The sequence below is a fragment of the Podarcis raffonei genome, chromosome 17 (genome assembly GCF_027172205.1).
Source record: "Podarcis raffonei isolate rPodRaf1 chromosome 17, rPodRaf1.pri, whole genome shotgun sequence".
Lineage (NCBI taxonomy): Eukaryota > Metazoa > Chordata > Lepidosauria > Squamata > Lacertidae > Podarcis > Podarcis raffonei.
In genome coordinates, this window is record NC_070618.1 from 11,403,340 (window position 1) to 11,427,981 (window position 24,642).

The following is a 24,642-nucleotide window of genomic DNA, read 5'->3' on the forward strand; positions in this document are numbered from 1 at the left end:
TGACATGCCACACTCTGCCTTGGTGCTCTGACAGGATCACAGTAAGAATAATGGATAACCCAGTGTTTTAGCAATCTGTCAGTAGGACTAAAAAACAAACAAACACAAAACAGCATCCTGCTCTCGTTTAAAGGCTATTTTAAAATATGGCTTGCAACTCCCCCTTTTCTCTGTATCCATTATTATTCAAGAAGAATATTTTGGGTTTTCTTCTACAGCAGAATGATGTCAACAAGGATAGCTGTTGACTATTGGAATTTGTAGGGCTACAGTTTTTAAAACTTATTTATTTCGTTACGCCAGGATCCTGTGCAGCACTAACAAAGCAAAGAGTAGATTCAAATGTGTAAGGAATTCCTGTCTTGCCCACTGAGAAACAGAATTTCTACAACCAATGAGTTAGAGAAAAGGTAACAGCAGTGGCTGTAAGTAGCCCTAAGAACTCTTTACATCCTTTGCTTGCGGCTGCCTCTTCTTTCTGACTTTTGGTCAAGAGTGTAACGAGAACGCGTCAAAACACCTGGAGTTTTAAATAAACTTCTTCAACATGTCAGAATGTAATGGCTTTATGTATCACTGTAAAATACAAAATTTACACACCACACCACATTTGAAAAACATTTTTTTTCCTGGGCATTGTAATTTACCCCTCACAGAGTTGAAATTCCCAGCAACCCTTAAGAAACTACAGTGCCCAGAATTCTTTGAGGGCAAGAATGTGCTTTGAATGCATTTTAAAGGTATACTGTGCAAACAGCCAAAGGCAATGAAGGTAACTAAGCAAACAGATGAAAAGATTGTTGAAATGAATAAATAGCAGCATTAGAATGTTTTAATGACGGTCCTTTTAAGTGAAGCTAAGAAAAGTAGAGGGACATGGGTGGTGCTGTGGGTTAAACCACAGAGCCTAGGGCTTGCCAATCAGAAGGTGAGCGGTTTGAATCCCCGCAACGGGGGTGAGCTCCTGTTGCTCAGTCCCTGCTCCTGCCAACCTAGCAGTTTGAAAGCACATCAAAGTGCAAGTAGATAAATAGGTACCGCTCCGGCGGGAAGGTAAACGGCGTTTCCATGCGCTGCTCTGGTTTGCCAGAAGCGGCTTAGTCATGCTGGCCACATGACCTGGAAGCTGTACGCCGGCTCCCTTGGCCAATAAAGCTAGATGAACACCGCAACCCCAGAGTCGGCCACGACTGGACCTCATGGTCAGGGGTCCCTTTACTAAGAAAAGTAGAATCCTAGAATTGTAAAGCTGGAAGTTACCACGAGGGTCATCTAGTCCAACCCTCTGCAATGCAGGAATCTTTCTGCCCAATGTGGGGCTCAACCCCACGACCCTGAGATTTAGAGTCTCATGCTCTACTGACCGAGCTATTTGAAGATGCAAACAGGCTCTCCCTCCTTGCTGCCATGCCTATTTTCCCTAAAGCAAGACTCCTATTCTTCTTCCCTATGGCTATCTGCTACCAAAGCAGGGTTGGGCCTAGACTTGCGACAAGCAGCAAATTGCTCTGGAACTGAATCCAGTTGATTAAGTCTCTGATTTGGCTAATATTGTGGAACTCCTCCTGAGGAGCTCCAGAAACTCATGACTTAAAAAGATACCGCATCTTGAAACCTCACACATACAGCCTTCCCATTTGAAACAGTGGAGCATTCACCTCTCTGAACTTGCAGCAACAAAACATGCCTCCATTTTTCATCACCTAATATATAATGAATGTTTAATTGAATCTAATTGTTCCCTGCTGAGTAAATCTGAGCACATGAGAGTACCAATTTAAGTGCCAGGAAACCTGTTTTCTGCTAAAGCTGCTGATAAAGCATCATCATGCTATTTTGGGATATGAACATAATTTAAATTAATTAAAAGTTATTAGACAATATGATGATGCCCAATTAAGGCCAATAGTGATGATGACTAAATAAAATCAGATTTTCTGCAGTTCAGTTCGGGCAAACCTTATTACAGCAGATGACAGGGAACTTTATTTTTTAACATAAGAAACTTTGTTGCAATTACTCCATCTCAAGTGTAACTTCTCTGTTCTGGTGATATTCTAATGGTTTCATCACAAAATCTCTTCTTTGTAAGAAGAGTTCATTTTTAAAAAATCGTATTTTAAAATTTGCATTGTATAATGCACCTTATACATTGCCCCCAAAGCGTTCTCTTAAGTTCTCATGCTTCCTCTGCCCCAAGCAATTAATGAAAAATTAACTAATGAAAAATGAATGAAAAATTATTTAATTGACTGACAGCCCTAATATTGACTATTAAAGTAACACTTCAAATACACACAGTATAGCTGCTTGCTCTTTGGCTACGATATGTGTTTTTTGCTGTACACCCTAACACTCAAACTTGTTTGCAGGGGTGGGGAGATCATAGGCCAATGTGCTAAGAACCAATGCACCAGGGGACTGGAGACCTCATTGAAATGAATGAGCAGGAGTATGGAATTTCTGGTTCATATCTATTTCAGGGGATGTGTACAGGAGAAACATGTAGAGTACTGTGTTCACATATCCTTAAACTCTTGTTTTTTTATTTAAAAATATTTCCCTCTTCTTTTTGTATAGCCGGCCTTATGAGAGGTGTTGTCAAGCAATTACTGATGGCCTGGTGGTTATGGAAGGACCTGGAAGGAATCATCGCTGTTCCTGATCTACCCAAGTTTCATACTTCTGTTCTCAGCAGCATTTTGCCTTCAGCAAACCTAAAACTCTCCTGAATTTCTAAGAAAATGAATATATACACAAATTTACAAAAGCCTAGTACCAGTGACAGGCTCAAACTTATTGACCAAGATATTTGTGAAGTATATTTTAAAGGGAAAAGTCAATAGTCCGGCTCCTTGCTGGACCCAGTTTCCCATGTGAAAACTGCATTTGGAGTTCATTGTTGATTCAAAATTATTAGTATAATAAACTATCCTAAAACCTTATGGTACCAGTTTCCATTATCTGACAAGGCAGTTCTATGGAGCATTTCATAAGTTTTCAAACACTGTCTAATACAACAACCTGTGTACTCGTTCTGTCCCACCCCCAGAAGCAAATTCTTGCTTTTCCGAACGTGCTGGTCAGTCCATCCAAGACCATCTCTTGTCCTACTGTCCACTTTGCCATTCCAGACCTCTGGTCTGCAGGCTACTTCCAGCAAATGAGCAGAGAATCATTTGGGGGAACTTGGGGGAGAGCATTCACTGTGATATTTTAAGACAAGGCAGGAGGCTCTAACCTGAATGCTGCCGAGTGACACAGTCCACTCTGAAGAGCAGTTACACGCTGGATAGGCAAAGAGGGAAGGGACAGTAGTGGTTTACTGTGTTCCTGTGGGAGCCCTTCCAGACTCCACTCTCCATGCATATGGGGGCAGATCTGCAGCTTCAGTTGCTGGCAGAAGCAGCAGCCTAGCCAGGGAGTAAAGTCTTATAAATGTCTACACAGAAATATGCCCCACTTAGACTATCTAGCGTGAGAAAGGGGCACAGAGAGCGAGAGAGAAGAACACTTTGTTCATTCCGATAGCAAACAAATCCCTCACTTCTCTTGACGCCACCACAAATGGTATCGGGAGTCAACAGTACCGAAAAAGGTTTCCTTTAAAACCACTTTACAAGCTATTTTTTTTTTTAAAAAAAAGAAATTCCCTCAGTGAGGACCTTCCTTGTCAATCAGCATAACTATGACAGCCGTAATTTGGAACAAATTACTAATTACACTTACAAGACTCCAAATGTTTTTGCAAGCAATGAGCACTCACTTCAGCAGGTAGTCATATGTGATTCACATTCCAGATTACCACTTTTCTCCTTTGCAAAATATGTTGCTGAGAGTTGCCCTCAACACTTCCTGAGCACAGTGCCGTGGCCCCTTCAAAAGGATCACTGAAGGCCACAGATTTGATGGCTGGCTTCAGTGTCGAACTCCCAGTGTGCAAGACAAGCTTGCTCCTGTGTATGACCTGAGGGATATGTCTATCATCACCCTCCCACCATTCCATATGAGAAAGTGACAAGTGATGAACAATTAGCACCATCCAAAGGGAGATGCCCAATGAGGCTGTGTGTGCTACCCAAAACCACAAACAATGACATAAAATGGATGTGCTGCCATTCTGGAACGTCATATGCTTATGAAACAGGCATATATATGTGGAGAAGGAAGAAGGTGCCCCAACAGCTTGAAACTTCATCCAGACACCAGTTGAGAAACTAACAGCACATTCATAGTGTTTAGAACAGAATAGAACAATAATAAAAACTGGCCAGGGGGAATTACTTAAGAAGAATCTGGCACTGGTTGGAACATTGGAAGGAAAAAATAACCCGAAATCCCCCCAGACTTTCTAGTCTACAAATTCAGAAATCTTCAGAGCAGCATGTTTGACTTTCAAGGAGATCTGACAGTTTTAAATTATGTGCCAAAGAAAGAAAAGACTAGGATTCCCCTTTTCTTCAGTGCACAATGATGCAGCTATCTCATATATGAAATCCAAGCCTGAGATCATTATTTATTATAATAAAACTAAAGGTGGCGTTTACACCTCTGACCAGATGTGTGTGTACATGTGTGACCATACATTTGAAATGCCTGATCAAATAGTGGCCAATGGTGATGTCTGTCTCTCCCACCAAACATGGTGGACATTGCCACCATTGTTGACAAAATGCCTATGTGCCTATATTGTTTAGAAACTGAACAACCCATGGTTCAAACATCCCAAAATATCTCTCTTCCCTGTAGACTTAGGTCTGTTTGATGCCTTCTGGAACACTTCCCACTGACATAAGCAGCAGGAAAAAGAGGAAATACGATACAGACAAATTTACAAATCATCAGTGGAGAAAAACAACAGACTTTCAAAAGGATGCAGGATTACTTTCTTATGTGGACAATACTGAGGTCACTATGCCACCAACATAATTTTACTTATTTAAAAAAGACACTATGGTGATATATGCAAACACTTCTATTTGTGAGGGGAGAAAGGCAGGAGTATTTTGAACTGACTAGTAAAAATAACTAAGTGATGGGTTCTTCAGAAAAGTAGGGAGCTTTGAGAAGAAACAGGTTCCAAGGCACCTTTGATCAAGTTGGGAAAGGAGACACAAAGATGCTTTCTTCTGTGGAGTTTTGTTGTTGTTTAGTCGTGTCCGACTCTTTGTGACCCCATGGACCAGAGCACGCCAGGCACTCCTGTCTTCCACTGCCTCCCGCAGTTTGGTCAAACTCATGTTTGTAGCTTCGAGAACGCTGTCCAACCATCTCGTCCTCTGTCTTCCCCTTCTCCTTGTGCCCTCCATCTTTCCTAGCATCAGGGTCTTTTCCAGGGAGTCTTCTCTTCTCATGAGGTGGCCAAAGTATTGGAGCCTCAGCTTCAGGATCTATCCTTCCAGTGAGGACTAAGGGCTGATTTCCTTAAGAATGGATAGGTTTGATCTTCTTGCAGTCCATGGGACTCTCAAGAGTTTCCTCCAGCACCATAATTCAAAAGCATCCATTCTTCGGTGATCAGCCTTTTTTATGGTCCAGCTCTCACTTCCATACATCGCTACTGGGAAAACCATGGCTTTAACTATACGGACCTTTGTTGGCAAGGTGATGTCTCTGCTTTTTAAGATGCTGTCTAGGTTTGCTGTCTTTTAAGCTGACCCGTGTGAGCGCACATTCCAAGTTAAGGGTTTTAAGGGATACTGGATTGCACCTTTTGGACCACACTTAGGCTAGTAAATCTCGGCCTTGCAGAGATCAGTTTACAATAACTGAGACTCCAGAAATGTGCCAGAAGCAGGTTGTTGAAAAACAAATAGCTCCAGATGATTCAAGTGAACATGTGTTACACATGAAGACAACAATTCATCATAATGACACAGTGGACAGTTCTCTCTTCAAACAGCCACATTTCCAAATAATTGTCGTTCAGGTACAAATTCTGTTCTCAGCCGTTGGACTGAATTTGAAAAATCCAGCTGCATAGTTTACACTTCTGTTGAAGTGCACTAATATGAAGTTAGGTTTAAATTTAGAAAGTATATAGGAGAGCCGAATCCAGAACTAAAAATAGTAACACAGCATAGAAAAGTGACTGTGAATGAGACTGAAAAGGAGACCAGGATAAATCAGTATTCAGTATACAGACGAAGAAAAAAAGGATGTGATGAGAAATAAGATAGCCCTTTTATGGTGATCTCTACTGACCAGTACAAAAATTAGAACAAAATAAGATAAGCGAGTAATACAGACTGTTTCCCCACATCTGACTTTGTGCAGCATAATTCTTCCTCTTATCACGAAGTGAATATAATCAGTGTATTTGTAATGGAGTTCCTCAGGGGGTCAGTAGGTAGAGGGCTGAATGCAATCTTGGAAGAGCCTGTCAGATACATACAGGTACCTGCATGTGTATGCAATAGATTTAATGGAATCTCTGTGTGTGTCTTTCTCTGTCTTTCTCTCAATATTTTTCAAACTAGGCAGTATTAAGCACAAAATAATATTGGTACTACAAATATATTAGCACACTTTCCTAATTTCAGTCATACTTAGAAATAAAGATATGTCTCAATTATTGGGGTGACAGTGGTGTTAACAAACATGCTCAACCACACCATCTTTACCCCAAGCAAGCTTGCTGAAAAATGGCAAATAGGTGCCTGCAGCACTTAATGATGCAACACTCTGAAGCTGAACTTTAAGATGACTTGCAAGCATGGGGGGGGGGGGGCTGGTGCCCACTGGACCTAGTAGGGCTCTTAGGAGGTCACAGGGGTGTGGCCAAATTGTTCGCCATTCTCCTCCCTTGCAAATGCATTATGAACATTCTAGCACTGCAGTGTTACAAACAGCACCTAAGCCTTAACCTGGGTTGCTGGGTTCCTTAAACATAAGCCCTGTAAAGGTAAAGGGACCCCTGACCATTAGGTCCAGTCGTGACCGACTCTGGGGTTGCAGCGCTCATCTTGCTTTATTGCCCAAGGGAGCCGGCGTACAGCTTCCGGGTCATGTGGCCAGCATGACTAAGCTGCTTCTGGTGAACCAGAGCAGCACACGGAAATGCCGTTTACCTTCCCGCTGGATTGGTACCTATTTATCTAACTGCACTTTGACGTGCTTTCGAACTGCTAGGTTGGCAGGAGCAGGGACCGAGCAACGGGAGCTCACCCCGTCGCAGGGATTCGAACCGCTGACCTTCTGATTGGCAAGCCTTAGGCTCTGTGGTTTAACCTACAGCGCCACCCACGTCCCTTAAGCCCTGTTTAGGGAAGCTTTTAATATTTGATGAATTATTGTATTTTATTGTTTTGCTGGAAGCCACCCAGAGTGGCTGGGAAAACCCAGCCACATGGGCAGGGTATAAATAAAATATTATTATTATTATTATTATTATTATTATTATTATTATTATTATCAGTGACTAGCAGGTGTACTCATTTGTTTCAGGTCAGTGTCATTCTCACACCTGTTCACATATATTTTTTTCTGCTCCCCCCAACCTGTCCCAGTTCTACATTAAATTGTGAGGTGTGTGTCCAAATACACACGGGAATTCTTTTTTAAATACATATGACATACTTTCTCACAAATTATGAATTTCAGATATATATTTTTGTATACTTTTGGACATTACCAGAACATTTGGAATGGATGAAAGCACGTGGCTAGCCAAGTTCTAAATCATACATTTGTTGGGGAGATGCAGATCAGAAGTCACAAGGATGAAGTTCCTCAAGACTCCCTCAATTACATTGACTTCCAGAAATGAGTCATGGTTTCGTTTTTGATCCTCAAAACCCTGTAAATCCTGGGCCCAACCTTAAAAAAAGAAGGTTTCACTGCCTGTGCTAAGTCTACTTTTAATCTTGAATAGAGATTCCCTCCTGATAGCTGAGGCAAAGCTATTACTAAATTAAATCTGGGGACATGCTTCACTGTTACACTGAATAAATATAACATTTTTTTAGTTTAAAAAGAATAAATATAACGCCACAGCGACACAAGGAACTAATTCTAAAAGAAAATTATTGACTAAATATATTGCTATAAACAGTTTTTGCATTGTTTATTATCTTTATTTATCTAATTAGCATGTCCTAGAGAACTTGGGAGAAAGGCGATGGCAAACCTAGACAGCATCTTAAAAAGCAGAGACATCACCTTGCCAACAAAGGTCCGTATAGTTAAAGCCATGGTTTTCCCAGTAGCGATGTATGGAAGTGAGAGCTGGACCATAAAGAAGGCTGATTGCTGAAGAATTGATGCTTTTGAATTATGGTGCTGGAGGAGACTCTTGAGAGTCCCCTGGATTGCAAGAAGATCAAACCTATCCATTCTGAAGGAAATCAGCCCTGAGTGCTCACTGGAAGGACAGATCGTGAAGCTGAGGCTCCAATACTTTGGCCACCTCATGAGAAGAGAAGACTCCCTGGAAAAGACCCTGATGTTGGGAAAGATGGAGGGCACAAGGAGAAGGGGACGACAGAGGACGAGATGGTTGGACAGTGTTGTCGAAGCTACAAACATGAGTCTGACCAAACTGCGGGAGGCAGTGGAAGACAGGAGTGCCTGACTGCTCTGGTCCATGGGGTCACGAAGAGTTGGACACGACTAAACGACTAAACAAGAGAACTCCTTCAACACATCCACGTGCCTGCTTTTTAAGACCAGCAAAATGGTCTTTAAAATATTGCATTGCAAAATCTGGATAAGTGACAATGTCAAAGGATAACTATGTTTCTCCTTGTATATTGTATCATAAAGTGTGAATTTGATAGATTCAAATTTAAATGCACACTGAGTGAAATTTCTCCTTCATCCCAGCTCTCTGGAATTCTTTCCAATGTGTCACCTTTCCATATTTTTAGATGCCAAGCTAAGGCAGAACTGCTTCGGTAAAATTTAAACTTGCGAACTTTTAATAGAGTTTTTTATGGCGGTTCTTTACTGTTGCTGCAGTACAGTACATTTTTGGGGAATAGGTAACAGTGGAAAGGTAGTACAAAAAGCTTAAAAATAGACACACATTTCTGGTCCCTGTCTAATTGTGCTCCTCCACTCTCTGTTATTTTGCAAAGTGTAACTTATTATTCCATAAGCTATTAAACTTAATAGCTCTAAATTTAGCTCTCATTTCAGTGACTGTTAAAGCCTAGCTTACCTATTGGATACAGGAAATCTACCATACTGATAAATGGCTACTGTTCTCATCAGTACAAAGGGAATAATGAGGATGGCTCGCTCTACCTTTCCCAGCCAAGACTGCAGAAGCAATAATTCAGTTCTATAACATAGGTGCTTTCTAAAACCTCCCTCTCCAGTATTTTTTAATTTGCAGGAACCTATGAAAATTTATTTGCCTAGTTAATATGTGGGTAGAGAAGGATTTCTTTTTCTTTTTAGAGGGAAATTACTCCCCAGGGAAGTTCGCCTGGCGCCTTCATTATACACCTTTATGTCTCAGGCAAAAACGTTTTAACCAAGACTTTGGTTGATTTGATTCACATCCTATGCCCTTTTAAAATGTGGGGTTTTTTGGGGGGGGAGAGGTTACTGGGTTGTTGTTTTTATTATGGAGTTTGTGGTTTTATATTATGATTTTATTCTGTAAACCGCCCAGAGACCTAGAGGGATAGGGTGGTATATAAAGTCAAACAACAGCAACAGCAACAACAATTTATTATTTATACACCGCCCATCTGGCTGGGCCTCCCCAAAAACTCTGGGCAGCCTCCAACAAAATACTAAAATACAGTAATCCATCAAACATTAAAAGCTTCCCTAACCAGGGCTGCCTTCAGATGTCTTCTGAAAGTCTGGTAGTTGTTTTTCTCTTTGACATCTGGTGGGAGGACAGGTGCCACCCCCGAGAAGGCCCTCTGCCTGGTTCCCTGTAGCTTTGCTTCTCGCAATGAGGGAACCACCAGAAGGCCCTTGGCGCTGGACCTCAGTGTCTGGGTAGAACGATGGGGACACAACAACAACAACAATTTTAAATCTGCCCCGTGATTCCATCTCCCCAGGGATCACTGAGAACTGTAATTATCAACAGAGAATTCTCCACACCTTCAGCAAGCTGTAGTTTATGTTAAACCATGACAGTTAAACTGATTATCACAGTTTCAGGGTCTCGGATCACCTCAAAGATTAGGATAGCTGTATTTTTGGTATTTTTCTTTCTTCAGGAGCAAGCTGTACTCTATTCTCTGTCTTCCCAACAGAAAAGACCAGACCTGTTCCCATCATGGTGTGAACAGGTGTGTGTCAACCTGATTCCCCCCCCCCTGCCCATGGTTTATTGCTGTAGATCTTGGCATGAGTAAAAGTTGGTGTAACTTAATAAGAAAAGAGATTCCCATTATGAACTTTCTTGACCCTGGTACCATTCTAATCTCAAATGTGTCCTGGAGAGTACTGAGGAGCCGTCCTGAGCTCCTAATACTTTGTGTAAAGATGAGCACATGTTGTCACTGGCATCCCTCTATCTCGAGAGACAATGGAGTGTGCATTTGCAGCACTGGAGTGACCTCTCTGGGGTGCAAACCTGGGCAGTGTGCATGGAGGTCCTAGATTGATGGCTAGATAAATTTACTGCAGGTGAAATTACACACTCTAAATAAAGGGCTTGCATGATTTGAGTCTGAAGAAAAAAAAACTGATTTGTTTTCCTTTAGTCCACTAAGACACACTTTCTCATTGTTATTCTCATTCTTTTTACAATACAACAATACTTTACTTGCAAATAATCTTTTGATCAAAAAGGAAACTAAAAATGTGAAGCCTCCAGCTATAGCAACAGTCTACCTGGACTTACAGTGGTACCTCGAGTTGCATACGCTTCAGGTTACAGACTCCGCTAACCCAGAAATAGTGCTTCAGGTTAAGAACTTTGCTTCAAGATGAGAACAGAATCTTGAAGTATGGGTCCCCCCAACAAAATTTAAAATTCGGCTTTGTAATTCGGAATTTATGTGATGTGATTTAATTTGATTTGATTGGCCAGTTAATAAAAATTATTTATTTTTTAAAAAAAGAGAACAGAAATTGTGCTCCGGTGGCGCGGCAGCAGCAGGAGGCCCCATTAGCTAAAGTGGTGCTTCAGGTTAAGAACAGTTTCAGGTTAAGAACGGACCTCCGGAACGAATTAATTACTTAACCCGAGGTACCACTGTACTTTGAATATTAATGCAACTTAGTTTTTTAATCAACAGCTGCTTCTAATCCCTTCTATATAAGATTAAGTCAGGTGTAAGGCCCTAAACTGTGGCGCTGTGGTCTAAACCACAGAGCCTAGGGCTTGCTGATCAGAAGGTTGGCGGTTCAAATCCCCGCAATGGGGTGAGCTCCCATTGCTTGGTCCCTGCTCCTGCCCACCTAGCAGTTCGAAAGCACGTCAAAGTGCAAGTAGATAAATAGGTACCGCTCTGGCAGGAAGGAAAACGGCATTTCCGTGTGCTGCTCTGGTTTTGCCAGAAGCGACTTAGTGATGCTGGCCACATGACCTGGAAAAACTGTTTGTGGACAAACGCCGGCTCCCTCGGCCTATAGAACGAGATGAGTGCCGCAACACTAGAGTTGTCCGCGACTGGACTTAACTGTCAGGGGTCCTGACAGTTAAGGCTCTAAACTAAACAAGGAAATTCTTTCCTTATTTTGCATATGAAAATCCCTCTGCTGTAACAAAGGTTTTCTGATGTTCTTCATCACAGTTAATGTGCATAACTCATTTATAACCCTGACATTATTACAAACACATCTATTCCTTGATGGGATAAGGCATTTAGAGCAATTGCCTGGCAAATAGTATATAATCTAGTTAGCATTAAGATCTAATCAACACCTGTTAAATAATGGTTGCCACACAGACAAACAGTAAGAGAACGAAAAGACAGGAAACAAACAAAGGTAACTAGTTCAGTCATTGTTCACTAGGATGATGTTATTTCAACTTTTAATTAAGCAGAGTAAACAAAATGGGAAATAGGCAGGAAACTCTAGGAAGAGACAACAGTACAATAGAAATATTGGAATAATAGGAATTGCTCATCTAAAAGTCCCCCTCCCTTCTCCATTGGAATGTATGGGCTCAAAACAGTACTTAAACCTAGATTTTCAAGGGTTGGGGAGCTCTCAAATCTCCAACATGGACCCCTTTTCTGTAGGCTTTTGAGAAGTCCTCTCACCCTTTTGGTGCAGCAGTTGAGGGACGGCAGAGGTTCCTCTAAGACCCCAACAAGGGAATTGTGGCATCGGTGCCCTGTCCGGATAGGTGGTGTGGGCGTAAGCTGGATCCTGGCCTGCTCCCGGGATTTGTGAATAGGAATGGATGCTGAGACAGAGGCTGGGCTGGGGTGGGGAGCCAGCAGAGCAGGAAGGCTTTCCTTGGGACCACTCCCTAGCCATTTAAGCAGCCCGCACCTAGGGCCCTGTCTCCTTTTCCTTCTTCAGGTTCCCTACTCACCGACCCTTGGTTAAAGTCAATGGTCAATGACTTTGCTCTGGCTACAGTGGTCACCATATTATGGAGCCAGGTAGGAATTTGTCCACTGGGCAAATTGGCTCCAGCCCGGTGGTTTTGCCTACCTCATAGTGTGGTGGTGGCCCAAAGGGCCACAATAAATGTGATAATATGTACCCCTGTAAATCCTTGTGTGTGCTTCTAATAGGGAAGTTATTGTTGCTTCCCTATTGCTTTATGAAACTGATGCTTTTGCAAGTTTTGCCTGTTGCTTTATGAAACTGATGCTTTTGCAAGTTGCCGCTCCCCCCACTGGGACAGAAAGACCGCTAATATGTGAATCACAAAGATATAGCTCAAAGCTAGAATGTAAGATGCTACATGGTACAAATGGCTACACATAACACAGGTTCCCAACATGCATACTAACACAATGTAACAGAACACAATGGGAATCAAAACTGTATCAGCATAAATTGCCAGTGCTTATTGAGCATGTGTATTAAACATGAAATGATGTATATGATGTACCGTATTTTTCGCTCTATAACACGCACCCGACCATAACACGCACGTAGTTTTTAGAGGAGGAAAATCCGTAGGCATGCCACCCGTAGGCATTCCCTCCATAACACGCACAGACATTTCCCCTTACTTTTTAGGAGGAAAAAAGTGAGTGTTATGGTGCAAAAAATACGGTATATGATTGGTGAAAACTGAAATGCTTTGTTTGAAACTTTATAAATACCACGGTCTGGACCACTGGGCGTGGTTGCAGTTTTGTGAAACAACCCGACAGCAACCATTTGCTTTGCAATAAACAACGATGGACTCCTAACTCCTCAAGCTTCTGGGTTTTATTGGCATAAACTCAGGAGATAAGCCATTTTTGGCTTACAACAACAATCATCACAACTGGGTCGGGCACTGGGCAATCCTTTGCCTTGGGTGGAGGGGAGGTTGTAGTCTCTGCTTGCCCCTCCAAATCCTGGGGTATCCCGTTAAAGGGATCTGGGGGGAGTGGTCATGTCTGCGGGGCCAGGGCCAATGGCACTCTCCCAGATGGCGGTCACTGCAGTGGTCACCCTATTTGATGTAAGTCTTAGGAACCCCCGCCTGGATTGACCTACACGTCACATCTGGTGGGCAAGTCAGAAGTATTTTGATTGCCCCATGCCCAAGCTAAACCTCTTTCCTCTGTATTCAATAAAGTTGTGGCCTGTTTCGATCCAAACCAGTCTCAGTGGTCTTTTAATTATCTGGGGCTGGGGAGCACAATGCCATAGCTAGATTCTTTCCCTCCCTCTATATGTACACCTTGCACTTTTTAGATCACTTCTTACCCAGTCAAGACATATCCAAAAGATGAAGAAATATAGGAGTGGGGCCTAATCTCGCAGACGCATTAAACAGAAATGCCCACAGTTCTATATATGGAGGCAGGCTTCGGATTTTGAGAGAGACACACAAAAAGTACTGCTTATATTTTTAGCAAGAATATGACTTCCAACAAACAGCTCTGGTATTTAAGTGTGTGAGTTGCATTTATTTAACATTTTAACTATGTTCAAACTCACACAAGAGCAGTAAAATTCTTTTTATTAAAAAGAGAGAGGAAATACACGGAGGAAAACCTACTCAATGAACTTGGTATCAACATGATTCACAGCCAAACATATTAAAGGTACTGTGTTTAAGGCAAGAGACAGAGGTCTAGAGCTTTATGTCAGGCCCTGAATCTGAAAAGAAGTGCTTGATCCAGCTATATCAGTTACTTGCAGGTGGTGAGGTGGAAATTTCTTCTTTAAAAACTAGGCAATTTTCACCTTTCACATTCTTACACTTTGTGGCAGCAGCCGCAGCGGCTTTGGCACTAATTTTTTTTTTTTTAACCTGGTGGCACCTTGCTTCCTCCTTCCTGGATTATGCACTATCCCCACTCACAACACCATATATCCAATCAGATTTGATTCTGTGATGTCACTGATGACAAATCAGGACATGTGACAATGAAGGCAATTTAAACCACTGAAGAGAACATTTTCAAAAACACTGGGTTGTCTTGCATTGCCAAAGAAAACAGAGACTATTTTAAGTTCTTGAACCACCTCTTTGAATTAACATTCTGTTTAACCATGCACCTCCCAAATATATTTTTCATGCATATGGCTTTATTAGAAAGCCCGTACTTCCCAATTCCAGGCACACTGCCAGATGCTGGATTCTCCATGTTCTCTGCTAATCCTCACATAGTACATCTAACGGATTATCCTTCTTGCCTCCTTCATCAGCATCAGTTGTCATTTGCCTGCATCACTCAACCCACATCATCACCCGGCACACAAACTAGAACTTCTTATCCAGCCCACGTGTATTGCTCTTCCCCATTCTCAGTTTTCCTCTATCAACACTGCAGTGGATCGAGCTAAGGGCCTCAGAATTCCTTGCCACAAGGATATTTCTGCAGAAACCCATAACCTTTGGGGCAGATATTTTGTCTTGGAGCTAGCAGAAGAGCCCTAGATGCTAAGATATTTTCCCTCTCCTGTTTCCTTGCGAGGAATAACTTGTTTTATTTTTTTAAAAAAGAGGGTTCGTTGCAAAACTTTGGGAAAAGAGGGTCCTTTGCAAAACTCTGGGAAGAAGGAACCAAATCATTACTAAGGTTAATTATGACTTTTATTTCTCGTGGTTAAAGTAGGCTTGGAGGTAAGTCAAGCTGTGCAGAAAGCAGGGTCTCTCTGCCCATTCTAAGAATAGAGCAGGAAAAGCATATGCGGCATCATAAATCAACGTTCCTGCTCAGCACCAAACTGGGGGTTGGCAGAGGCCCATTAGCACATGCCAAGGATGGGACTCATTTAGCTGATGAGCCACTAACTGTATGCCTGGCTCCAAGCCTCTGTTTTCTTGCATCAGCTTATGCCACTGATACGTCTTTATGAGCAACAATGGAGTAAGGCAGATGGGTCTGTCTCAGTCACCCACAGTGGCCAAGGAGACAAAACTGTTGCTGAAATCACGAACCCCATTTTGCTAAGTCTTGTTTTGATTAGGACTGCTGGAGATGGAAGACATGTTCTCCGTTCCTCAACACAGGTTATTACTGTTAGGATATTTCCGTTCCACCTTAAAAGGGAGCAGGATGTTTGTGTCACAGCCTGTGTATTTCCTGTTTCACAGGATGTTTCTGTTGTGTCTTTGCTTTCGTTTTCTCTCTTCGTGCCTGAACACTGAAGCAGGCGGTCATGTTTTTCTTTGTTCTGACCAACGCTGAATAAACTTGTAAATATGCTCTCCTGCGTGCATCTTTCGCTGTGCATTATCTGCTGATAAGAGTGTGCACCAGCCCTGGAATGTGGGACTACATTCTGGAACTCGTGTCGCTAATTGCTGATACTGCGTGTCTACGGGAGATCGATGGACGCTCCAGAGGAGACGTGGGGCCATGATGGACTTCGTCTCCCTGGCAGTATCCCAACAATTACAGCATATTTCAGGAGCTGAATGCCACACCTGATAACATTGTCATTTGGTTCCCCTCTCCCCCCCCCCAATTCAAAATCCACTCACTGTTGTAGCTGCTGTTGCCATTAGTCTCTGCCGATACCAGGCTATCCTGACTTGGCCCTTCGGAAGTGGCCCTTCCTGACAGTAAGTGGGAAAGGAGAGGGGTAGAAGGGACAGGGAAAAGAGAGAAGAGAGAGAAAGAGAAAGGAAAGGAATATTTAGATATTCTCACTTGAAAGCATACCAATAAACTTCACTTGTTTTATTCTCTTGTCTGTTCATGCTTTGAAAACTCCCTTACCAACCATAGTGCCTCTCTCACAGTCCTCAAGCATATAAAGCTGCATATGGATCTGCATTTAACGTCAGTTTTCCATGGTGTTCCCTCCGGACATTCCAGTAAACGAGGCAAAATATCAACACGATGCCCTCCTTCTGATGGTAAAAATAGCATAGTATAGCTAATTGGTAATATGTTGCCTGAGGTAGACTTCTTTATCTTGCCCAATTAACAATAGGCCAGCTTTTATTATACCAAACAAAATATGTCAATCCAGGAATCTTAGATTCACGACACCTATATCTGGTGATTGGCTGTTTATTTATTTGTTTGCTTCATTCATTTTTCTAATTATTACAGAACCACAAAGACAGATTAAAAAAAAATTCATAATATGACCAACTAAAGTAAGGGCATACAAAACCTAAGCGTATTAAGTAATGACATCCAATCTAAGATCGTGCCATCCAGATTTCTGTAGATGGCGTTGGCAGAGATACCTGCAAATCTGAAACAAAACTATATAAAATAAAATTCTACCACAATGAGCAAGAATCACCAGAATTTTCCTGTCCCTTAGAAACCCGTAACTTATGTGTAATTTTTTTCTGCAATAATCTGCACCAGTGCTACTTGCTGACATGGTATGGGTAAGCACACCATGTGATGATGGCTCTAACTCATGTGATGAGTTCTACCAGACAATACTGCTAAAGGGTAGAAAATTCATAATGCCAAGCCTCATATGGTGAATGCAACATCTAGATCACATGTGTACATCTGAGCTTTTCTAGCAAATGACAATTTGCCAGTAGAACATTTATTCAGAAGGCTCTAACCCAAAAAAACGTGAACGGGCTGCTTTCTGATTTCTGTTGCTCTCTGAAATAGATTGCAGGGTTAACTGACATGATTAGCAGCATAAAGCAAAACAAAAGACAATTAGATTGGGCAATGCATTTACAATGATCAATTATGCAGGACATTTCCAGAAAAATAAACATTTAGATTGTCTGCATGCTTGAATACTTTTTTCCATTCATTAGCAGCCGAAAAATTTAAGAGCCTAGCCTGGCTGTATCCACCAAAGATCTAATCTAGTCCCAGATCATGTTTCCAACAGTGGCCAATCAGCTGCCAATGAACAGAGTAAGGAGACGACAACAACAACTACAACAACAACAACAACAACAACAACAACAAAGCTCAAACACCAAACACATTTGTTCTGCTTATTATGGGTAATAACCATTGATAGTCATTCTCTATAAATCTGTCTAAACATCCTTTAAAGCAAACTTGTGTCTCCAGCTGTTTTTGGACTACAACACCCATCATCCCTTTCTATCAGGCCTTGTTTTTGTGTTGGGTCTGTGTCTTTTGCATCTCTGCTGGGAGCCTTTCATATTCTAAATAAAGAATATTGAAACAATGACCTGAGTCTGCCTGTAGTGTATGTCCGCCTCCTAAACAGATCCCCTGGGAAATGAAGATAATTTCTCTACCAAGGGCATGTCCATACCCCGTTTAATGTTAATAGCAAGCTTCCTGTACCTCTATTATTTCTCCATTGTAGAATGATATTCTCCATGAACTTGAGTGGATCTGAAGGGGAAATAGATAGATTCTTGGAAGATAAGGGTATAATAGTTAGTTGCTGGGGATAACAAACATAAGAGAGCTATTATGTTTGTGTCCTGCTTGTGGCTATCCACATGAACCAACTTTTGAGATTAAGTACTACTAATACTGGAGCATGATATATATATATATATAAATAAGCACTTTTGCAGTGAAACCATATGCATGCTTATTTGGAAGTAATTATGGATAGTAGCAGCAAATATATTTAGGATTACAACCAGCAATAGGGCAATCCTCTATGCAGGGCTGTCTTTAGCATATGCGCCGCCGGGGTGCAAAGATCCGCCCAGCGCCCCCAAATTTAGTTTAGCTGCCCCCAAAGGTGTCGCTGACCCCGCAGCTGCATACCAGCTCAATACAATACATAACATAATATTTTGATGTAAGAGTCAATTACGTGTGCACGGCGCCATTGAGAATGACAAGTGCCATTGTTGAGTCTGACAAGTGCCGCTGTTGTGAACGACAAGTGCTGCGCATCTTTGGTAAACGAGCACACAAAGTCAAAAGTCCTTTAGTGAAACAGTAGGTATACATTTCGGTAATACCTAGGTATATATGTATTTTGTTTTTCTAGCTTGATCAAAATTATTTATTATTTCATAACAGGTAGATAGTTAAGAGCTTAGGCAGCTTCAGCAGCAGGTGCCTGGTGCCCCCCCAGAATTCGGCGCCCGGGTGCCCCGCACCCCTTGCACCTCTGGGTAAAGATGGCTCTGCCTCTATGTGTCTACTCAGAAGTTAAACTTATTCCCAAATTAAGTGTGTATAGAAAGGAATGCAGCCTAAGTCTTATAGAGTTCAATGTGTCATGTAGAATATATTGCGTTATTCTATTTAACGAAGTATGAAGCTGGCGAGCAAGGAAAAACTGGGTATTACTCTGTCCAAATCCCCCTGAAGTCTTGCTGATTTCCATGGAAGAGTTAATCAAACATCCTTAAATGTCTGCCGCTGAAATCAATGGGGCTGAAAAGTACCTCACTTTGTCGACTGTGCCCATTGTCCATAGCATAGTGGAACAAAATGATACCTATAATTCTGGGATAGCCTCGGCCATAAGACAGCTCTCTGCTTTGTAAACACGGGTCTGTTTAAAATGCAAGCAGCAGTTTCTAAAATCAACAGCGAAGGATAACGGTGGCATCAGCCTCATGAACCAACGTCAAACAAATATGCACTGTGCTCGGCCTTACGGAAGACGCAGGTTTATCCTGAATAAAGATACAGCTGAGGAATAAAATATATCAATGTACCATCCCTGCATGTAATGCTTTCCTGAACTCAGTTCAAAGGATTGCCACTGCATTTCTGTCAACTCAAGAAAATTGAAAAATCAGGTTCTCGGAAATTAATGGGTACCTATTACGATGATATATGGACTGTCACAGCATCTGTGGGGCACACACATATGCAGACAAAGAGATTTTTCCTGTGCGCTGATGAGATTGGCATTAGGCCTCCAATCTACATCCAATGCAAGAAGAGTTTTTGGCTTCTGTAATGAACACTTGGGAATAGTGGGCAGAGAACCAAAGAACATGAAGCACCTTTAATTATTTCAGTTTGGGAGCGTTTAGCACATATGTAATTTATCCCATTGAACCAATGGGATTAATAGTGTATATCTGGACCACAGTTAAACAAACAAATCTCTTATCAGGTACGTTGCCAGGTTTAAAATTAAGAATTTCACACTAAGAACGGCACAGAAGAACAACATGTCTACTGCCTGTGTAGCATGACATTCAAACCTGCTCAAATAAGTTGACAGCCCAAATTCAATTATTACGTATAAATTACATGTGCTCGTTTTTGGCCTGTGAAGCACTCGTTTCGAGAAAGTGCCCTGGGGCACCACTCACAAAATGACCACAAGTTGAGGTCTTATACAAAATGGCCCCCATGGGAAGAGTGTCTTAATACAAAATGGCTACCACAAAGAGTCTCTTTCTTGCTGTCTGTCACTCACTAATTCCAGCTCTCCAGGAGTGGGATGCAAAACCCACAATGTGAACAAACCTAGGTGGGCAAAACAAGGCTTTATTTCACCTGGGTCAAAAACCCAGTTTGACAAACACAATCACACGCATTTGTGTATACACACACACACACAGGCTGGGAGCCTCAATAGTGCCCCTCAGGAGGCTTCAACCGGGGCAAAAAAACCTGCCCCCCCCCCCCCGTAGCTATGGCTCTGAATAAGCTTTAAATCTGTATTTTGCAGGGAGGAAGGAATTATTATTATTACTATTATTATTATTATTATTATTATTATTAATCTGCTTTATATTGTCCAGGGCAATCCAAAAGCAATTTACAAACAGACAAGGTACTGGATCTTGATGTCCGAATGCATAGATGCACATGTTTTTATATAAGAGAAGATTCTGCAATGTAACATGCCACATTCAGATCTGCATATATATACGGAAACATCTCTATACACATATGTAGTTAATACCACATCCTTCTTGTCTCACATGAGAACATTGAGGATAAATAGGTCTACAAGCCTATCCATGAAGCTTCTAAATATTTTAAATGACACCCGAAGCACAGAGTTTAAATGCTGATAGATTAGGGTAATTCAGCCTTCTGAAAGATAGCAAATAAATCATTCCAGGGTGCCCTAGACATTTCCATCTACAACATTCAGACTCCTTTTTCCATTTCCAAAATAGAAGCTAAACCTGCTGGCTATGCAATCTACTCTGAAGAGATTTTTTCCCCCCACACCTGAGGGGAAAATAATAGAATAGATGCCTTCAGGGCTGTTTTTTACTACAGCAAGCTGCTCTTAAGCAAAGGCAGTTTAGGATATTAACTATATCAAGCCTCTTACAGTCTTTCCCCATAACCAGTCACACAAATCAATGGCTCAACAGGAATTAAATTCTGCATGTGGGTACATCTGAGAAGCCCCTGCTGAAATCAATTGAAGATGAGGCTTGTGTTGCTGACCTGACTGGAAGAATCTAAACAACATGCTTTGAAATGCAACCAGCTTCAAATTCAGTGCTGCAAACCTTAACCCTTATGGAATGTTTATTGAATAGGACAGTGCATATTGTGTTTGAGTTCGTTGGAAGCTGCCCAGAGTAAGGGCAAACCAGTCAGATGGGCAGTATATCAATTTCTTCTTCCCCTTCTTCTTCTTCGATCATGTCTTTCTCTGGTGCATACTTCTGAGCTAAGAAGCAGTCCAAGCAACAGAGGAGATAAACTTAGAAACAGTAGACAGAAACAAATTCCAAAAGGTGTACAGAAATCCAGGTGCATTTGGAAGTTCCTCAAGGGAAAATATATCAAGGAGATTTTTAAAAATGCAAGTATGACTACAAAAGACTCAACGCAGTGTCAAGATGGCATGCATATAAACTGCATGCAAGGTGTAGATGAGGTACAGTTTTAAAGAGGCTCATTACTCTCAGAGCTTTAACTTTTTAATTTTAGTCTAACGTACTATAATCTTTGATGTAAAAATATTTTAAAAGTGAAGTTCAACAGCACAGGATGTGTGCTTTCAGATTTCTGTGTCCCTATTTTCCAGGGACAGTACAGTCCCACATTTACAGAAGCCATCCCAGTTTCTGATTTGATCCCAGAATGTCCTGCTTTTCCTCTGGACGACCCTGTTTTCATCAGAGAAATGTTGGAGGGTATGGACTTATGTGACCCCCTGAGCCAAGGAGATAAGTAAATATACAAACTGAAGGCAGCCCTGTATAGGGAAGTTTTTAAATGTTCAATGTTTTATTACTAGGGCAACCTGCTCCTGCCCTAAGGATCTTTTAATCATCAGTTGCCTGCTAATTAACTCACATCATCCATATTACCGTCTGCCATGAACGTAAGTCTACATGTCATGAATCTTGGGCAAACAACAACAACAACAACAACAAATTAGCCTTCCATAATGCACATATTTAAGAATGACAAAGAGTCTTAAGAACATTAAAGATTAACAAGAAGTGCAGTGGAATCCTGCGCATGTTTGCTCAGATGTAAGACCACTGTGTTCAATGGGACCTGCTCCCAGGAAGGTACTTAGAAGACTGCACTCACATTGTGGCATATTTTGCGCAGCAGAGCCCACAATTAATCTGCAAGCCTTTAAGGTGTCACAACACTATCAGTTGTGCCTACCAGCATATAAAACAACCCATCAGCCTGTCACATCATTCAGATGGCAGGGAGCTCATTCCCCAGAACTAACATTTGGATTTTAAATGCTTGTTTCCCCACATTGCATATGTAAATTCATACACTGAATCAAAAGCACGATCTGTGCACAAATGAAATTGCACTGTTGCCTGTGGAAACACAGGTTTGAGAAGTGTGAAGCACTGGCTTAAGAAGTATGCCTCTGAGTAAGGTTTGCTGACACAAAAATGACATATCTAGTTTGAATGTTTCCTCATCCCCCATGGTGTGCAGTAACAATTATCCCATGTGCTATCACCCTCAAATGGGGGACCTCTTGGCAGGATTCCAGGGAGAGAGGGATTGGGGTGAGACCACTGAGACAGTTGATGAGGGGCTGAGTGGTTCACTGGGCGGCATCCCCACCCTGCAACAGCCTGACATTTTGGAGTCGCGGAGGCAAGTTCAGTTTAGCCAGCCCAAGCTACTTCCTGCAAGAGAGGTTGCCCGACAACTGGGGAGGAACATGAGCTACAGCTGGACACCAAGCTGGCCTGGCAGACTCAGGTCCCGTCTCCAGTGATGTGCCATGAGTTGCACCAACAAACACTGGTGGGATCTAGACACACATAAAAACCGCGTTGAAAATGCTTTTTTAAAAAGTGTTTTTTAATATAAAAAAATATTGACTTTTCCATAAGGCTCACCATTGCCATCTATTGTCATGTTGAATATTGCGCTTAAAACACACTTAAAACATTATACAATGGTGCCTTGGTTTACGAACTTAATCTGTTCTGGAAGTCCGTTCTTAAACTGAAACCATTCTTAAACCAAGGCGTGCTTTCCCTAATGAGGCTTCCCGCCGCCAGTGCCCTTCCACCATTCGGATTCCATTCTTAGACTGGTAAAGTTCTCAAACCGGGACACTATTTCTGGTTTTGCAGAGTTTGTAAACCGAATCGTTCTTAAACAGGACTCTTCTTAAACCGAGGTACCACTGTATTTGCAGCTGTATAGCTGAGTCTGCTGCCAATTTACTTGCAGAACTCAATCAGTAGAGCATAAGAGATCAAGAAGCACGATTTGTCTCTATCTCTTATCATTCTGAACTGTTGCTCACCATACTGACTCAAAATGGTGGACTGAACTTTTCAAAACTGCACTGACTGTCAGTCAGTGGTACTATTGGCTTCCAAGCAATGCCAGATACTTCCCACTAGTATTACAATACACCTGAAGATTTTTAGAGCAACCCAACAGGATCTTTGTATACCAAGATCTGAAACTGCTTGGAAGGTTTAGAAGATCACCTCACCCTTTGCTCGCTTTAAAAGAACGACAGTGGTACCTTGGGTTACAGACGCTTCAGGTTACAGACTCTGCTAACCCAGGAATAGTACCCTGAGTTAAGAACTTTGCTTCAGGATGAGAACAGAAATCGTGTTCCAGCGGCGCAGCAGCGGGAGGCCCCATTAGCTAAAATGGTACCTCAGGTTAGGAAAAGTTTCTGGTTAAGAACGGACCTCCAGAACAAATTAAGTTCTTAACCCGAGGTACCACTGTAATATATTGTGTTCACTTGTGGAGATGACAACTTTGCCATTAATGTTGGGAAATATCTGGGACTAGGGAACAACCCCAATAGTCTTAATAATGCAACGATAATTAAATCATGTGTTTGCCTGACCTTTAAAAAGTTGAGCCAGAAAAAAGGTAAGTTTTAACTATATAATCAAGGGAACTGGACAGAATTCTTCATTCCTGACCATTGCTTTACTTTTGCATTGTTTTCAACACTATAAACTTTTCCTGTGCCTTTCCAGAGCAGTCCAAAGAGCCCAATAAAGTCTGTTCAATATTTTGTTTGATACAAAATGTGGTGTTAAAGGGAGCCTAGGGTCTACTGAACTCATCTTGCATGCGGTAGAGTGATAGGTTATTTTAAACAGCAAACTCAATCTGTTAAAAAAGAGAATTAGTTTGAAAACAAGTCCAATTTCAGTCGGTCGACAATTGCAAGCGAACAAAAAACCAACAACAACCAGACCAAGCAATCTCACTGCTGTTTTCTGTAACTTCTAGATATATGAGACAGAGAGACTTTTTTTGTTTTGAGAAAATTCCTTTGACAATTGAAGGATGGGATCTGACTGGATCTTAAAAGAATTACAAGTGTAAAGCCATGTCTCTTCAACAGTCACTTCACTTATAACACACCACTGAGCGGGCAAATTAGAATTAAAATCCTAGGTACAAGTTCTTCCCAAGCAGGAAAACAGTGTGGAGGAAATTGCAGCTTCTTTTCAGCCATGAATATGGCTGAAAGTATATTAGTATGGTGATGGCATGGGTAGAATGGTCTGCTAGCAAGTCCTCAGTGGATGAGCAGGACAACAGGACAGAAGAAATAAAAGTGAGGTTTGAGACATTAAACCTAAGAAGATATGGCAAAAAGGGGGTTAGGACAAAAAAAATATGTTGTTGTAATCTTGTAAGCTTGTACTGTGCTATGCAATTTGAATTGTATTTGGAAAAAATGTGAAATTTCAATAAAAATGTAGTCAGCATGGGAAAGGGGAGATGGGACACAGTGGGGAATTCC

At 41.7% G+C, this 24,642-nt stretch overlaps 1 protein-coding gene across 10 annotated transcripts in view; it reads right to left on the reverse strand.

Annotated features, from left to right (window-relative positions):
* The window catches only part of NRG1 (neuregulin 1), a 526,342-nt gene that overhangs the window by 300,400 nt on the left and 201,300 nt on the right, over positions 1 to 24,642 (reverse strand). For 9 of the 10 annotated variants that reach the window (XM_053371946.1, XM_053371945.1, XM_053371942.1 and 6 more), the window contains exon 2: positions 16,031 to 16,105. In XM_053371946.1, coding sequence (XP_053227921.1) covers positions 16,031 to 16,105 — 75 coding nt within the window. The remainder of the gene's footprint in view (positions 1 to 16,030; positions 16,106 to 24,642) is intronic. The other variant, XM_053371947.1, reaches the window with a different exon arrangement.